Source organism: Xiphophorus hellerii, chromosome 21 (assembly GCF_003331165.1).
Source record: "Xiphophorus hellerii strain 12219 chromosome 21, Xiphophorus_hellerii-4.1, whole genome shotgun sequence".
NCBI lineage: Eukaryota > Metazoa > Chordata > Actinopteri > Cyprinodontiformes > Poeciliidae > Xiphophorus > Xiphophorus hellerii.
Genome location: NC_045692.1, coordinates 14084161 through 14102146, shown reverse-complemented (window position 1 = coordinate 14102146; position 17986 = coordinate 14084161). Strand labels below are relative to the sequence as shown.

The following is a 17986-nucleotide window of genomic DNA, read 5'->3' as shown; positions in this document are numbered from 1 at the left end:
AATGCACTCCTGTAGCAATCAGGCGATGAACTGTTGTCTGAACAAGATATTTTTAATGTTGTCTTTATCAAAACATAAAATCTGAGACCGTATTAGATGATGTCTTCTTGAAAGCTGCAGTGTGTGTTTGAAAGAAACAAAGGAGACAATGTGTGTGAGTGTGGTGAACTGAGCGGTGAGTAATTCTTGCTGTTACTGTGTCATCCTCAAGTCTTTATTTTAATGTGGAAGCCAGAGTTAATGAATATCACAGAGAGCAGATGAAATCCACATCGCCTTGACTCTAATGAACCTTGAGAGGGTCAGGCTCTGCATTTTGATCGGGACGAGTGATCCATGTTGGAGCACAGACTCAAAACACACAAAAACATTCACAGATATCCAATCACGGTGTGGTTTTACTTCCCTTTTATAGTTATGGCATTGAGCTTCTTTGTGCTTCTGCCTGTTCTTATGATGCAGTGTAGCTGCTTGGTCATATCTACTCTAATAAAACATTATAGTACATTATCTGATTGTTAAGGTCACACAAATGGAAAGATCACAGCTGTCTTAGCTACTTTACAGCCTTTGTACATACTGCTACTTTTTAGTCTTGAGGTTTTGAGGACACAGAAGCCTCCATGTTTGTTGGCCTCTTTGGTAAAAAGGCTATAAATACATTTATTATTCATTTATTTGTTAATCTTCCTCAGAAAGTGCTTGAAAAATCAAAACTTTAATTTCAGCGCCTTCATTCAGTAGGAAGAAAATGTCACTTTAGGGCAGCAATTGTTTTTAACAAAATCACTGGTGTCAAAACTATTGGCACCCCAAACAATTCTTACAGAGTAAATGTGAGATTTGACGGGGTTTTAATAGCAACCCAAGACTTTCATTTTGGGTTTTCAATAACATCTAACACAAAGGCTTGTATCTCTTCGATATTATTCAAAACGGGAAAGACCAAAGAACATTGCAGTTAATTAAGGCGCTGACATTTAGTCAGCAAACAACTTTGTAATAGAATAGGCTTTGTTAAAAATAAAAGAATAGGTTTTGTTAACAATAAAGTGAAAAAAAGAATAGGTTTTGTTTTACAATACTCTCAACAACGATTTTGTTATCGCTACATATATATATATCTTACTATTTATTCTACAAATGGTCAGCTTCTTTAGCAAATCTCTTATTTGACTTCCCCTCTTTGTGGAAAGTGTCAGCAAATGTCTCATTGCCAACTGTCAAGTCAACCGTCTGTAGTAATAATTTGTTTTATTCTAACCAAATAAACTGTATTCATCAAAATAAACAAAACATAATATGTCGAGTATTTCCCTCATTTTGTAATGAATGAGTTACATAAACTACAAATGAAACATTATGCTAATTATTTTAAATGCACCTGTATCTGCACACCTAAACTTGGCCATGTCTATAGTCAGAGTCATAATTAAAAAGTTTAACACAACTGGAACTGTGACAAACAAGGCTGGAGGAAAACACAGGTTTATCTCAAATCTCTGCAAATCTCCAAAACTCACTGTTAGATGACTGTGTCTTATTTTTCAGCTTTAGATTATGCCGCTATAATAAAATCTAATTTATTTTAAGTCTTCTCACAAACCTTCACCAGGTGGGTATGCCAATAAATGTGAAGAGCTCCATGGATCAAAACAATAGTAAACGCTCTAATCGGCATCAGTCCTACAAACAAAGCAAATCAGTGAAATTTTCCTTCCTCATTTGTAAAAGATTTATTCTTTGGCAAAATAACAACATTTAATGTCATTGCACCTGTTGTTGTTTGCACAGCTTCCTGGCAAATTGTTTATCTTTACTTTTTTGGGGGAGTAAACAACCTGTGATGCTTCATTTTCCGCTTTGTCCACAAAGTTTAATCAGGGGGGAATAAAAGAACATCAGATTACGGCACAAAAACAGAGCCATCGGTAAACAGGGATTAGGGGATTGGGTTTTCTAATCTGATTAATATGTCAGCATCTGGAATATTAGAGATGTTACTCAGTGGTAGGACTCTAGATGAGAAGATAATCACGCTTTATTACGTCATTTATTGTCCTCTGTTAGAAGTTTCTGTGCCAAGCAAACCACCATATGTTTACTGGATCTTTAGTGAGATTAAAAAATATATCTGGTGTGAAGAATTAGGAGCACATGTGTCAGTAAGGAAAACACTATAAATAGGGATTCACCTCAATTGCCTAGGGATGAGAAATGCCCAGTTTTCACTCTATCAGTTCTGATTGACAAACGGGATGTGAAATTCTGAAAATCGACCCCACTATTTGCAAAAAGTATCGTAGTTTACAACTGCTGCCTTTTCCGGACTCTAAAGGCAGCAGCAAAATGCCGTTTTTATGAGTTTCATTTTAAAAAAACGAATGAAAATTACAGACAGAAGCTTTTCAAAAGTGGGGATAACCCTGGAATACTTTTAGATGTGTGTTATAGTCCTTTTTTTTTTTTTATTTCAATTGGTCAAAATCAAAAGTGGTCAACTCGGCCCGAACGAGCCTGACTGGTCCATCTGCGGCAGAATATGTCATTGATTTTTTTAGGGAAGTTGGCTGGAATGTGTATTTTGTAGATCAGTATATTTTCTGCAAAATAAATTTAAATGATTAACCAATAAATATAATCAGTACAAATTGCAGATATGGTTTTTGTTAATATACAAAACCGAGTAAAATATTCCACTCACTCCGGGTTGAAAAACAGGCCAGCTTACAGTAAGAACTGCTAACAATTATTATGGTACTACTTTATGATTTGCTTTATTTTTTTGTAAAAGTCCCACACTTCTTACATTGTTGGGTTTAAATTATTTTGAATGATTTTTAGTCATGTAAAACTACTGAAGTTTACATTTGGCGGCTGCTGTTAGGTTTTTCTTTGCCCAGTAATTGTGATGTGAGAAATATTTCCCAGTGGAGTCTCAATTATAGACCTGCTAAAAGCTAAAAACATGAACATACTCCAAAGATCCAGTTTAGAAGCAAATCTCTTCTTAATAACAGAAGAGGTTTGTGCTCCAGCCTTCCAAAAATTGCAAAAAAATGGAGGTCTGACTACATAAAAAAGGTGGCTGTTTTAGTTTGACCACCTCAGATTTATTAGCGAGCATTGTGTGTGCACAACAACAAGGCAACATTATGCCATGCTACGAGTGACCTGACAACAATGAATTACCCCCCAGAGGTTGATTTGGTACCTCAGCCGGTGCAGCACATATATCTACAGTATGACACAGTGTGGATGAGTCCGCTGGCGTGCTTACTGATATGATATTCAATTCAGCCTATTTATGTATATTTTGACTTTAATGTCCGCCGTCCTTAGCATATATGGCAGCCCTGTTATGAAGGGGACGCCCTGCTGGAGTGTGATACGGTAAATTGGACGTTTTCTTGTTTATTAAGTGGGTGTTTTTTTTTTTTTTTTTATTATCTTCTATTTCTATTCATGAGTCTTGGCTTCTGTTTTTAAAAGCCTTTATTACAGATTGATTTTTAATAGGCTTGTGATTTAAAGCAATGTTTTTCTTCTGGTTGCTTTGAAATAAAACTAAAGTATCTTTAATTTTACTTTCTCAAGACCGCCTCTTAACAGCATGTCAGGGGTCATCATGTGGACATTCAAAGCACCAGCTATGTGACTCGTAGTTTGATACTGAGTCTCAGACTTCTGGACTCTACCTTTGCACATATTTTGTTGTGCTGGTAAAGACTGGGGTTTGTTTCTCCACACATATGGCTCTTTCTCACCCCTGGGGAATTTCCTCCCTGTGGCCTAATGCGAGTATTAGTATGGGTTAAATGCTTTACTCATTTGTGCATTAATGCATATTGCATAATTAATGGTTTTTGTGAAGTCTCAGTTTCTACACAGCAGGAGGGGGAAAAAAGTGAAACATAATAAACATCTTGATGAAGTCCTGCAACAGGAGTTGCTTCCACCCTTGATCAAAGAACCATCCGGTGGGGATCGGAGGCATCAAACGCTCATCTAGATCCGAAACTGAGGCTGGAAATACATGCATTTTCTGCTTCGACAAAATGCCTTAATGAATTTTGTTTTATTTTTCAGCACTGCTTAAGATATTAAAAAAATTAGAATTCATTTTACACCAAAGCTCCATAAATTTTCAAAACTGAAAAAAATGACTTCAAAAGTTTCATGACTTTTAAAATCATAGGAGGAAATCTTATAGTGTTTCTTGTCCACAATCCCCAAAATTGTTTATACGATTGGCAGATGCAAGAATTAAGTACTTTTACGAAGATGTTTCCTCTCACTAAATGTAATATCAATGTTTTGGAGTCCCAACATGAATCTGATGGAGAATCTGGGGAGGGAGCAAAATATCATCCTAATCTGTTCCTCCCTCCACGGGGATGGCAAAGAGATCTTCTCACCTCTAAGATCTTGGAGCTCGTCATCAGTGACAAATACTCAAAATTTCAGTGGAAGCATCCACTGAAATCCAAAGCTGGTCAGAAATTATCAGAATGATTTGATTGCTGTAATGCCAATAAAGTTTTTTTCCCCTTATAATTACAGAGATGGATAAAGACAATTGTTGACGAAAAGTATTTGAAGAAATGGATGGATGGATGGATGGATGGATGGATGGATGGACGTAGCAACACCCATCAAAAGCTGTAACTGGAAATCAGGATTATTTTACCAAGTATTGATTTCTGAGAACTTTTGCACCAGGTTGTTTCAAAAGTGAAAAAATTGAACATTTACAAATCTTTTAAAGAAAATGTAACATCATTTGACTTCTAAAAACACCTTCTGGACTATTTATAATTTCCTGAAAAGAAATGCTCAAAAGTTATTAGATTTTTAATTGGAAATTGGGAGAATTGCTGCCTGTGGTGTAAAAAGAAATGATAATATTGACATTTTTCTTTTGCTTGAATGCATACACATGATAGAAAAGTCAGAGAAACTAAAAACATATAGTGGAAGGTACTGAAGTTTTAAGCATAAGCTTAAAATGTGGGCATATGACCCAGGATGCATCTTCTGTTATCACCGTTAAACAACAAAAGTATCTGCTTTTAAAGATTACATAAAGTTTCATAGCTTCATGGGAAACTATTGGAGCTGTCAAACTTCAATGTTTTCTGTTTGTAGAAAAGAGATTGTTATGAGCAAAAAAGTTTTGAACATTTAAAAAAATCCTGCAGACTATGAAGCTGTAAATTAGCCAGTATATGTTTGAACTAAAAATACTAATATGATTTTACAAAAAGTAAACAAACATTATACTTAAGAACAAATTATGAAATCTGAAGAAAGGGATTGTAAAATATGTAGGGGGGTTTATTTTTGTGTTTTTTTTGGTGCTCCTTTCCTTATAGGTTGCAAACTGACTTTTGTTCCCACAGCAGATAAGACAATTTTTCAGAATTATATTTCAAACATAGATATCATTTAGATATCACGGTGTTGTAAACAACTTTTGTTTTGCTCACAGAAAAACTACTGTGTTCCCCAACAGTTCTTCTGTGTTAAAACAAACTACCTTACGTCAACTTTCACAGTTAGTGCGTTCACAGTGAGACTAAACTCTGAGCGAGTTCAGTGACTGTAGAATCAGTTTACATCGTGTTTCTGTAGCTTTACATTTCATCCTCAGTAATAGAGGTGCAGCAGGAGTTACAGTAAGATTTTAAAACCAAAATAAGCTTTTTGTATTTACAGTAAATTAGTCATAGCTGTACAATACTGATGTCCTGAGTAGGTTGAATGATCATTTCCTGAAAACAGAGCTGTGGATCTGCTGGATAATTTCCATTTAGTTATTTTTACAAGAAACGATTAACTGTCTGATATTCTTTTTTTAAACTGTTCAATGATTCCTATTAAAATTATTCCCATAATGTTTATAATCAGCACGTTGGGGAAATATTGTGTCGTTTGGCCTTTAAAATAAAAGGAGGGCCAAAGGGCCAAAGTCGCTGCGACTGCAGCTGCGTTCTCATTAAAGACGCAAAACTGCGACAATGATTGAACAGCGGTGTAATTACATGTCTTAATCACATCGTGAGGGTGTAATCGCCCTTAAACGAGGAGTTTGATTATCTGCAGGCAGGTATTACAGCGACAACTCTCATCACCTGTTTTTTTTCATTAACATTTTCTTACGCATCGTAATGCAAGTCGATCTAATATTATTAATTTAACTGCAATCGGATCTCCCTTTTTAAGAATGATTGATCTGCTTTCAACCATCACTTCTGGTATTCTCTCCAAGGATTTGGCGCAAATCAGCTGTAAAAAAAAAGGAAGCAGTTTTGATGGAGGGAAAAATTATTGACACCTGATGAGAGCCAAGAAACTTGATAAATTAGAGATTCTTTATGCACAGAATGTGTAACAAACGCGCTAAAATCTGAATTTGTCTGATCGGAATGGTTTGTGCTTGATGGAATATGTCCATAGAGCTCAGTATGAATTGAAACGTTTTGTCTTCTAAAGAGCATTAAGGTGGAATTTGTTGTGAACTGAACTGGAGTAAAATAAAACGATTAAACCGTGAAATATGACACATCAATGCGCGCAACATTCAAACATTTAAAAGCACCTTTCTCTGCTTCAAGTTGCACTGACTGCCTTGGATAAATAACCAGATATATTTTTTTTCTTCTGTTGTTCAAAATATTTTAATAAAGCTTTTCCACACTCAAATACATACAAACGGCCCCCTTTGATCTCATAACAACCAAAGTATCTACAACAATAAACCAAAGCCTTGACCTGACAGCGCGATTCATCAGAACGAAAAATCATGAAAAAATGCAGAAAACACATCAACTTAGACGACAATGTGCAATGCAAGCATAAATACCATAAATATCCCAAATTAATAAATTACAAAAGACACATAAAACCACCTTGAAGACCTAAATGTATGCCTTTCTAGTTTTTCAGATTTTTTTTTTGTATTCGCTGAGTTGAAAGTAAATCTTTCGCCACTAAATAAGTACCTAACCGAATGGTTCACTTGTTTTTCTTTTTTATTATTATTTAACTCTCCTCGTCCGAAACATTCACTTGGAAGGTTCTTTTGAAAACTGGGCCTTTGATTTAGTAGTCAAAGTAAACGCATGAGAAAGCAGCAGAGTGAGGTCGGTGCTGTTGCGCTCCGGATAAAAAAAAAAGTCACGCAGGTTGTCAGGTCACCCAGAAATCTCCACAGAGGGTCCATCACAGAGCAACAGGCCTTTAATTCAGCTTCTGTTCGGCCTTCATTCACACCAGCACTTTAAAGATGATTTATGTACACAATCAAGTGTTGTTCGAACAGAAAAAAAAAAAAAAAAAAAAAAAAAACAGAAGCGAGGTTTAATGCGTTTAGTAAATATTATAAAAATGTTAATTTTTGTCTCTACTCGATCTTCTGTCAGATTTTTCTCCTTCTTGTGTGCTTCTTTGTAGTCTCTGTGGTCAGTTTTAAGGCTTGTCAGTGCACTGTTTGCAGAGGCTGGACGCGGCGTTGTTGAATAGGGCGCATTTGTCCGGGCAGGAGGGCGCAGTGACCCCGGCGGGGAACGGGTATCCGGGCGGTTGCTCGTACGCGCCCAGGCCGGGTGGAGGAGCTGCCAGCGCGGTGGTGGCTGGTATGGAAGCCGCGGAGATGGCCTGGCCCTGGTTAAGGTACGCCACCAGCCTCCTCATCTCCTCCAGCGCCTGCGCCTGCATGAGGATGTAGTTCTTTGCGAGCAGCAGGGTGGCGATTTTGGAGAGTTTGCGCACCGACGGGCTGTGCGCATAGGGGATCACCGCCCGGAGCTCATCCAGCGCGTCGTTCAGGTCGTGCATCCGCCGTCTCTCCCTGGCGTTGATGTTGAGCCGCAGCATTTTCTGCTCTTTGGTTTTCTTACCTCCTCCTTCAGCTTTACCCCCGGCTGCTGTCCGCACGTCGGTCAGGAGGACCATGTCGCACCGCCCGTCGCTGTCGTCGTCGGGGCTCTGCTCTCCGCCGCTGCTCTCCGCCGCCGAGGTCCTGTTGGCGCTCTCCCCGTACTTGACGCACAAAGATCCAGTCGGCAGACCCAGAGTGCCCCCTCTGCTTCCAGCCAGTCCACCGGGCTGGATCGGGTCAGGATCGACTTGGTCAAAGCAGCTAATTGGAGACTGGCGGTCTCTGGGCGGCAGCTCCATGCCGGCAGACGCTCTGAACGGGTCCATCTTTTTGCCGGACACGGCGCTGAGAGTTTTGTGAAAAATGTCCCCTGCCGCGCCGCCGTTCAGGTTCATCCTCCGGTCCATGGCCTGGTGGGTTCCGGGAACTCCTGACGCCTCTCAGTGAGTTTCTCCCTCTGTTTGCGCGTCAGCGGCGAAGTTTGGGGGCTTCTCTTGTCAGCTGAGGTGCGGTGATGAAGAAAAGACTTGTGTAAAAAGTGTCACTCTCTCTCTCTCTCCCTCTCTCTCTCTTCCTCTCTCTCTTTATGTGTATGTGTTGGATTCACCTTCGGCGGATCACCACCATCATCCTCGTTACGCACAAGACGCTTCAGTCTTTTCACATCATTATCTCGAGGCGGGTTATTAAAAAGGATTCGCCTATTGGGGCTGAGACAGCCGCCCTCCCCCTCACTCTCCACCCAATCAGGTTAACGTTTTAATTAACGCGGTTTAAACTGGAACAAACACTACAACGCGCGCACCAGCGCATCCTGCGAGTGTGCATCTATTCAAGACTTTAAGACAGTTTTCAGGCACCATCCTCTTCATGAAAGGGCCTGAATAAAAATTTTAATCCATATCATGAAAACTTAGTTCCTTCAACGGATCGAAGCCAAACACACAGCTGTTTTTCTTCCATGATTTATTTGTTCAGAAAAGAAAGAAACTTTAATGGCGCTTTGAATTAGACTTACTGTCTGATTTATCGGCGAGTTTCTTCTTTTTTTCTGTTCAGTTGTTTTCTAAAAACAACTCAGTTTTTCTTCTGAAAAATTTCACTTTTCAGAAGAAGTGTCAGTGATACATTTTTCTTTATTCATAATCGGTTTATAATTGTGTTTATTTATTTAAAATCAATTGTCTTGAGCATCCACCAGTCTGTTTTTATGCCGCTCAGTGGAAATTAATTGTGCTTCTTCTGCCATCTTCTGGATAAAACCGTAAATCACATCTGTTAAAGAAAAACGATGAGCTTTTATTGCGCACACACCTCCTGGTGCTTCCATCAGTGTAAAAAGCAGCTAAAAAATCACAGAAGGGCAAATAAAAGGAAAGAAATATTTATTTATTTAAAATAAATAGATAACTTGTGCTTTGGAGATAAAAAATAAAGAGAAACATTGTGCCTTTTTTTGAGCCACAAATGACAAAATAACTTTTTTTTAAATATATATATATATATATATATATATATATATATATATATATATATATATATATATATATATATATATATATATATATATAAGCATGTTTGCAGCAGAGTTGTTGCTTAAAGCAGCAAAAAATGACAAACTTGTGGCCATTTGGTAAACTGATTTTTGCAAAACACTGATATGTTAAAGTAAAAAAAGAAGGAGACTGGATTAAGTTCAAATTAACAAAAAAGACTAAACTTTTATTATTCAAAGCAAATTGAATATATACATTTATACTTTACATATGTATGTTACTGAAAATGTAATGTTTTACATACAGTGCTGCATTCACATGATTCTGGATGTGTTTGGAAAACTGACATCCACCAAACAATCCTATCTGACTGAGCTTGAGCTGTTTGACAAAGAAGACTGGGTGATTATTTTAGGTTCTTCCTGGGCAAAGCAGCATAAAGTCGGTATGCTGAACACAAATGCACTTTTCATATTTGTGAAACATTTTGGAAACCATTTGATTTCCTTTCACTGTGTATTTTTACACTACTTTGTTTTGGTCTGCAACATAAAATCCCACTCAAGTGCATTAAAATCTGTGGTTGTAACATGTCAAACTGCACTGTAGCCCTTTTCTAGCCACACTCACCATTTGGATCACCTTTATTATTCCAGTCACACTTTTTCCTTGTTTAAATTGCAGAAAGGGGGCAGTGTTGCCAAAGGACAACTTGGTCTGTGATGGAGAAGCTAGAGTGACTACCTTCACATTGGCATCCCTGAGCCACAACAGCAGCCCAGGTAACCAGGCAAATAAAATGTCTTGGATCTACAGTATACTGTTTGCAATTAAATAAAAGTCAATGTGAACAAAAAAATGTTGTATTTTCTATTCCAGATGTTGCAGATTTTTCTCTGTTTAAATTCAGAACATCTGTCAGTAGATCTTCTGCTAACATCTACTCACAGAAAGGTGGTCTTGCATGTGTCATGTCAAAACCCGTTTTTATTTTGCACTAAGGTCTCAGAGTTAAACAAATTATTCAGTTTTATTGCAGAATAAATCTGTAAAATCTTAAGCATTGCTATGTTAAAAAGTTGAGAAATCTACTTCAAAGTGGTTGGAAACTCTAAATTCCATTTGTTTTTAACATATTTTCATCCATTTTCTCATCAACTCTGACTGACATCCTCGTCCCTGCTGAAGAAAAGCATCCCAACACCATGACGCTGCCATCAACATGCTCCACTGAGGAGATCGGCGTGTCCAGGTGGATGATTATTTCTCTTCTTTACTAACCTAGATTGAAGGAAATGTCTTGGAAGGTTTACAGTAGTGCAAACTACTGATAATTCTCCATTTTCAGATGAATCTAACGGTGCTTTATGAGATGTTCAGAGTTTGACATGCTGCTTGATGATTCAGTCATGCTTTAAACCTCTCCCATGCTCTGTCCCTGATCTGTCTGTTGTGTTACTTGGTCTTTGGCCTTACATATGTTCCCCAAACGTTTTATAAAAACCTTCCTATGCCTGACAGAATCGTTGTTTTTACTACAAAAGACGGACCTTTATTCTCATTAAGTGAATTCTGCAGCCAATTGGCTGAACTGAACTTTATTTAAAAATATCACTCAAAATCACCAAATAAAATACATTATTCAGGATTTTAATGTACATTTTTTGTCATATTATTTTGTAATATGACAAAACAAGAAAGAAATGCTCAAAGTTTTCAACTGGCTGCACACTGAAAAACTTCCAAGCTGTCCCTTTATCACTCGAGCCTCACTCTCTGACAGAATAATTAGTTTGTGTTTCATAGGAATGGCATGATTTTTCTGAATGTTCAGGACTTTGGACAGCTCCATAATTTTAATTTCACATCAGTCTCACCTGAACTCCGCAGGTGTCGCTGACGTTCTCCGTAGCCCTGCGATCCCCACAGTGCGCTCATTCAATGCGACCAACTCTTTAAACATTCTTCCTTGCCTCACATATTCCACCGGCACGCTAAGAGCCAATTTTGCAATTACTCTCCCCAAGAAGCCATTTGTAGATGCTCGGTGAAATGCATTAATGGACAAAATCTGTCTCCACGTCCTAACAAGGTGCTGTGGCTTGTTACCATGGCATGTTTCTGCACACACATGCAAGGTACCTTTAGCAGTGATTACGACTGACCCCTGCCAATTGAAACCATTGTGAATATGCCAGAGATTTTTTCCTCATCCTTGTTTGACGCCTTGGCAGCTACATATTGTAAAACAGGAATGATGTGGGCAAGAACAAAAAGGGGGCTGCTTTTTGCTCCTGTGAGTCACCCACCAGAGACACAACTGCGTTTGCCAAAGAATTTTGTGCACAAATTATGATCCTTCTTTAAAAACATGGAGGCAAATATAACATGCGAACAATATGAGATATTTGAGAGATGAGCCAAAGTTCAAAACTGATGGATCTCACGATCAGTAGGAATTCAAATGATTTTGGAAAGTTCTGTGTCCATTTTGTTTCCGAACATTCTCAAAACTCTTCTACCTCAGAATAATCACCTGTCTTGTATTTAAGCCTTCAGGTTTGCTAGTTTGTCTTGGCTTCTGTCTGCATTCCAGCCTTTCTCTTCAATCCTGTGATTTTTGGATTGCTTTTCTTTTTTTTTTTTTTTTTTTTGGCCACCCCTGATCTGATATTCTAGCTGAGTACAGATCGAGTCTGTGTCTTGGAGAACGGAAAATTGCAAGACCTAAAAAGCAAAAATAAACAAAAAAAAAACAAAGGTCAGAATACAAACACAGTAGATTAGGAGCTATTTAATTTATTCTCAGTATAAATATGGCTGTTCTCTGAAGGCCTGTGAGGTTTTTAAAGAACATTGCGAACAATGGCGGAGACCAAGGAACAACAACTGGAATGAAAGGTCAGTGATAAAGCTGAGGAGAACTCTGCAAACACAACACCTCAGGATAAGGAGAGTATTGATCAGAAGAAAAAAAAGCCAAGAAACCCATGGTAACTCGGGCAGAGCTTCAAAGATTCAAAACTCAGCATGGAGAATCTGTTGATTGGAAAGGTTTTAGTCCTGCACAAATAATTCTGAAAAAGGAAGCTATAGATGTCCTGGAGTTTGAAACGAGCATTGTAGGGGTCACTGTGAAACATGGTGGTGGCAGCATCATCCTGTGACGATACGTCAGCAAAGACAAGAACCTGAACCTGGTTTGATGTTATTGTGGTAGGTCAAATGATGTGATTTCCAATAATTCGTTTATCGGATTTTCTTCATCTTTTGTGTGGATTACGTTGCAGCGGAGACAGAGAGTGGGTGGCATTAAACCTCAGAGCAAAGATCTCTGGTGACCTTACCTGGACAGAGAACCAGCCACTTTATTTGTATCGCTATCTGAGGAAACAAATAACGCTTGTAGCTCTTCACCACATTCTACAGAGGTGTGGTTGAGATTGCACTGACATAATCTCTGCGTGTTGCTCTGGCTGCAAAATAACAGATAAGAGGTCCTCTGCAGGGAATAGAGAGGGAATCTGCCTCAGATCTGGTGCAGGAACAGTGAACATGCTCAGAGACTCTTTACATTTTCCTTATGAAGGTTTTGAACTGCTACCAACCTGTGAACGGTTCCACATCTAAACCAGAACAGTCAGAACTTTCTGTGTACAGACGGGAAAATCCAAAACTTCTAATTAGGCAGTTTATATTACTGTGATTATTTTGTATTTTATTAATTTGCTGTTTATTATACAGTGACATAAGAATTGGATTGAACTACTCAAAGTAAAAAACAAACAAACAAACAAGTCTCTTCGTGAGAATAAACAGACACGCTATCAAACCAGGTTGCACTGTTGTTTTCCAGTCTGTCAGATTTAAGATTTTTAATTTTTCATGCAATCCTAAAGTGTCCCTGCACAAATTAAAACATGAAAGAAGCTGCATAGAGCTCTCAACAATCAGCTAAAATGCTAAACTAAATAAATAAAACAATTACTATTATTGTTATGATAAATGCCATATAACATATTAAATGTAGGACTTTTAATTTAGTTATATATTTCTATAAAATATATTAATTCATTCTTATTGACTTGTAAAGTGTCTCAAGGTGACATTTGTTGTGATATGTATCAATAATAACCGAGTTTGTGAATGTTTGACAATATTTCTGATTTCTACCACAAGAGGGCAGGAGAGCCTCCATAAGAAGACAGGAGATGGACCCAGACGGCTCTCCAGGGGGAGCAGCACATCCACGAACATGCTCGATGGCAGCTTTATGGATTTCATTCAACTTAAAGATTTTTTTTCTTGCTATCAGCAGAGGCCAGACTCTCATGCTGTTGAGTTTGGATTTTCATCGTGTTTGCGACAAGGGGCGAGGTGTAATAATCATGATATGGCAAACATAGGAGGCGCTCTTTTTGGCTACATTGACAACTGGAGTTTAAAGAAATGATGCAGATGCAGATGATGGTCATGGCTTCCTACAGAGACGCAACAACAAACTGTTTCTTTGTCACAACATTTCCTCCAGCCTATTCGGTGGGAAATGATCTTAAATTTAAAGTGTTTCTGAACATAAAACGAGTGCTGAGTGCTTATTTTGAACACATTTTAAGAAACCCGCTTCTTAAAAATGGATGAATGGATGGCTCCTCCATCCATCCGTCCATCCATCCTCCAGTCATTTATCAGATGACAATTTCTCAGACTCGTGAAATTATTTGATTCTGTCAAAGCACTCCGAACTGAAACTGTAACAAATAAGATGAATTTGAAATGTCTTCGCTACTTTTCAAATCTGTTCCTCGAATTTATGCAGAATTATATTTCCTCGGGTTGATATTTAGCGCTCTGCTAGTCGCCTGCTGTGGTAGAAGATTTTGTCGGGGCCACATTTTCCGACCTTTTGATATTAATTTAATGTGACATTGGTCTTAAGCAGCTCTGCTCAAGTATGCTCCCTGTATGTACACAGCGGGGTTATTACTGCTTTGATGTACTTGAATTTTAGGGACATATTACAGGGCGAAAATGATGAGAAAATGACGTAAAATAATTACATTTCTAAGAAAAGGAATCTACCAGCATTTATGTTTACTTTATAAATTCTGGTGAATTATTTCACAAATTTCAGCTGGAATGTGTTCACCCCTGGTGTCTTCGTGTTTGCGCATTTTGTTAATCTGATTTGCTCGAATAAAACAAGCCATTGAAGGTTGCATGCGAGCGAACGCCGATGTGTAGACTTTGCGCAGTCTGAATCCCGCACTGCACGATTTCCGCTTCCACGCCGGCTGCAGGCGAGTGAAACAAAAGGCTGCAGATTTCAGCACCACAGAAGGTGGACAGCGCTGCTGGCAGCCTGTGTTGGGATGGAAGGCTCCTATTGCTCTATTGGACACACACACACACACACACCCCCACCCACAAACACACACACACACCCACACACACCCCACCACACGCTAGGAGCATGTATGCTGAGATGGAATCAGAACTTCCTCATATGCAATTACTTTATTGTTAAAAAAAAACAAAACAAAAAAAACACAGGCAGTACATAAATTATAAACTTAAAAAAAAATACAGTTCAATGATTTCATGGTGTCCGTGATGTCGTTTCGAAGAGAGGAGGATCATCTCTTGGCATTCACCGCGTGCCTTAATTGTAAGACATTAAATCAAGGTCCGCTGTGAACACGGAGAGACGCAACCCGCTGCTCGGAGAGAGGTTTGCACAGAAACATACGAGTGCTGTCACTGTGTTTCAGGAAAAACAAAGACAACTGGAAGAAACCTCTTTTTGCGCCTGTAACCTTAATATTCTGCAGCCGCCCTGGCCTGCAGACCGAAAACGAGGGGGGAAAGCTCCTCTTTTCTTCTTCTTTTAGCAAAGATCTGCCTGTATTCATGCATTTACCTAAGTAGGTGAGGTTACAAGGCAAATAAGACAGCTTTGAGGGCAAATTATTAACCGTCCCAGGCAGCTTTTGCAGATGAGCAAAGGACTCCGTATGCAGTGTCCAAAGCAGCAGACAGCATAGATGTCCTCCATTAATCCATAATGTAACCTACGGGGATGAAGACAAAAAAAACAAACAAAATGCGCCATGAGCCTCAAAAATTAAGTGCAAGTATTCCACATTCACAATTTAGAAACAAGTCCACAAAAAATGAAAAAGAAAAAAGAAAAGAAAAACTTTCAAAAAATTCGCTTTTCTGCATATTCCTAGAAAATGCCGCAAATCTCAAAATGGGGCAGTAACTGCGGAATCCTCATCTTCGCTTTTCTTTTTTTTTCTTACGTGCAAATGAACGGAGACGCAGAGACCGAACCGTGCGCACTGACACCTGCTAAATGGGACTGATCGTCTCCCCGTCCGGTCTCCTCCCCCCCACCCCCCAATCTGACTTTGGGATTAACGATGCTCCAGCCAAACAAATGAGGAATCTGCCTTCAGCAGAAGAGGATTGGGATGACGGGCGGAGAGAGGGGGGGTGGGTGGCAGTTGGTGACGTCACTAGGCAAACAGATGTTTCTCTATATTACCCAGAGTCCCCTCTTCATCGCCTAACCTGCGTCCTTGAAACCAAAAGGGACATTTTTCTCCGACTATCCCAGTTTGTGTGAGAATATGTGGGAGGGGATGCGTGTTACCGGCTCTACGGCGGCTCGGACAACTCAGTCTCAGTGTGTGCTGCGAAGTCCCAAATCTGGCGCTGGGCTGCGAACAGTTATGCAACATTGCACTATTGGAGGAAAAAAAAAAAAAAAATGGGAACACTTGTGAAGCAAAGCTCACACTAATACGGGATCGTTTTGAGCATGCGCACATGCACACGTCCGTGCACTCCCTCGCATACAGTGATGGAGGGAGGGATGCTGGAGGGGAGCGAATGCTGCATTTTGGCTTTGATGTGACGAGCTGTGCAATCAGTGACATTTAGTCAAACCTTAACACCGTTTTCCCATCTGTCATCAGGAGGACATGGAACGAGAAAAACGCAATGCAAAGGTTCTATTACCTGTCACATTTAGTGAATGTTATAAAGACCTGCTCGTATCTAATATCATACGCTGAAATTCGCACAATTCGCATTAAACACCAATCAAATTCCATTGAAGTCAGTACTGACTGTACGTGCTTAAGACCCTGAACGCTTCTAAGCCGGGAAAAGGCTCCTTCTATTCCAACTGAAGGGCGAAAATTGACAGAACTGGGAATAAAGAGGCGCAGGCATAGCACATATGTTAATTGCGTTGAATACACTCGCTGTTACGGAGAGGAGATGGATACGGAAACAAAGGAAATCACCGGTTGTCACTCTGAGAGACGACCCCATCCAGGGCAAATCATATCGGTTATTCCTGCTCTGGATTTTTGGGTCTCTGACCACCAAAGGAGAAGTAAGAGAAGGAGGTAAAGGGGGGTGGGGGGGAACGACCCTATTGTCCTGAAGCGCCGCGCTGCAGCTCAGAAACACACCGTCCTCTTTTAGTCCTTCTTATAGATTATGCAATTGTCGACATGAAATGATGAGCAGGTTGCAGCCTGCGCCGGGTTGCACATGTTTTAGCGATTATTATTATTATTATTTTTTTTTTTATTGCACATGAGCTGCTTCTTTCCCGAGAGCCCGCAATAACAATGGCAAGTGCAACGTGCAGCGGAGAGGACACGGCGCCGTTACGTCTCGAAACATCTCCAGATAACAGCTTTTTCTTTCAGTTCGCAGATAAATGAAGGGACATTTAAAGCCCCCCAAAAAACGCAGATTTGACTCATAAATAATTGACTAACGCAACCCAGTGAGATACTCACCATGAAGCGGTCCGCGCCATATGGTGGATCCCAGCACAATGAGCTCAAATGTATCCGCGTCCTGTTGGTTTTCGGCGTTATTGTGATTACTTCACCGTTTCATCGCGGAGCCTTAAATTCCCGGTTTGTGTCGGTGCAGCGGCGAGCGGGCGAGCAAAGCACACACTCCGTTTGGCGAGGAGGCTCATACTACCAATGAGAGCGACGCTGTAGCCCCTGCAAAGCATGGCTGCGCTTTCTCGCTCCTCGCTTCTTTTTTTTCCAAAAGAGGGCAGGTCGTTGTGTGCATTACAATGAGTTAAATCTCTCTCTCTTGCTTCCCACACGCAAGCGCGTAGCGCTCATGCGTTTGTACACTGAAATGCGTGCTCTGTAAGTCCTGTATTTAGTCCTTTTTTGGGAATATTTTCCCCTTTTTGCTTTAAAATATCAATGCATGCAGCACAGATTTTCAGCTTCCCCTGAAATATTTGATGTGTTGTAGGACTTAATTGCTCTTAAAAAGAAGAAGCTTGTTTTAGATAAGAATCCTTATGCATGCTGCACTGATTTTCAGTTTTTGCGTTTTAGCCTTGAGGAATGTAATGTATTTTCGCAATGCTCTAGAAGTCCCGTATTTAGTGATTTTCATGGGATATCTGCATGTTTTGAATCATAATTTCAATCCAGATTTTTAATGTGTTTTTGCCTCATACAATTCACCATTTGCACGTCTACACAAATTTACACATTGACAATCATCTCATCTGAAATGCCTAGGTAGAACTGGTGCAGGACAACTCTTG

General features: G+C 39.5%; 2 protein-coding genes and 1 long non-coding RNA gene across 3 annotated transcripts in view; 1 reads left to right on the top strand and 2 right to left on the bottom strand.

Annotated features, from left to right (window-relative positions):
* Nucleotides 1-14953, top strand: part of LOC116711952 (uncharacterized) — a 43697-nt gene extending 28744 nt beyond the window's left edge. The window contains exons 4-6 of the mRNA XM_032551605.1: nt 10063-10160; nt 10567-10630; nt 13558-14953. Coding sequence (XP_032407496.1) covers nt 10063-10160; nt 10567-10630; nt 13558-13831 — 436 coding nt within the window. The 3' untranslated portion in view covers nt 13832-14953. The remainder of the gene's footprint in view (nt 1-10062; nt 10161-10566; nt 10631-13557) is intronic.
* On the bottom strand, nt 7041-8289 carry bhlhe22 (basic helix-loop-helix family, member e22). Its single transcript, XM_032551604.1, has one exon. The coding sequence runs from the start codon at nt 8287-8289 to the stop codon at nt 7471-7473; it is 819 nt and encodes a 272-aa protein (XP_032407495.1). The 3' UTR covers nt 7041-7470.
* Nucleotides 14881-17323, bottom strand: LOC116711953 (uncharacterized). The gene is made up of 2 exons (XR_004337364.1): nt 17202-17323; nt 14881-15449 (listed from the first exon to the last, which is right to left on the bottom strand). It is a non-coding gene; the product is annotated as an uncharacterized LOC116711953 (long non-coding RNA).
* Nucleotides 17324-17986: the final 663 nt, after the last annotated feature.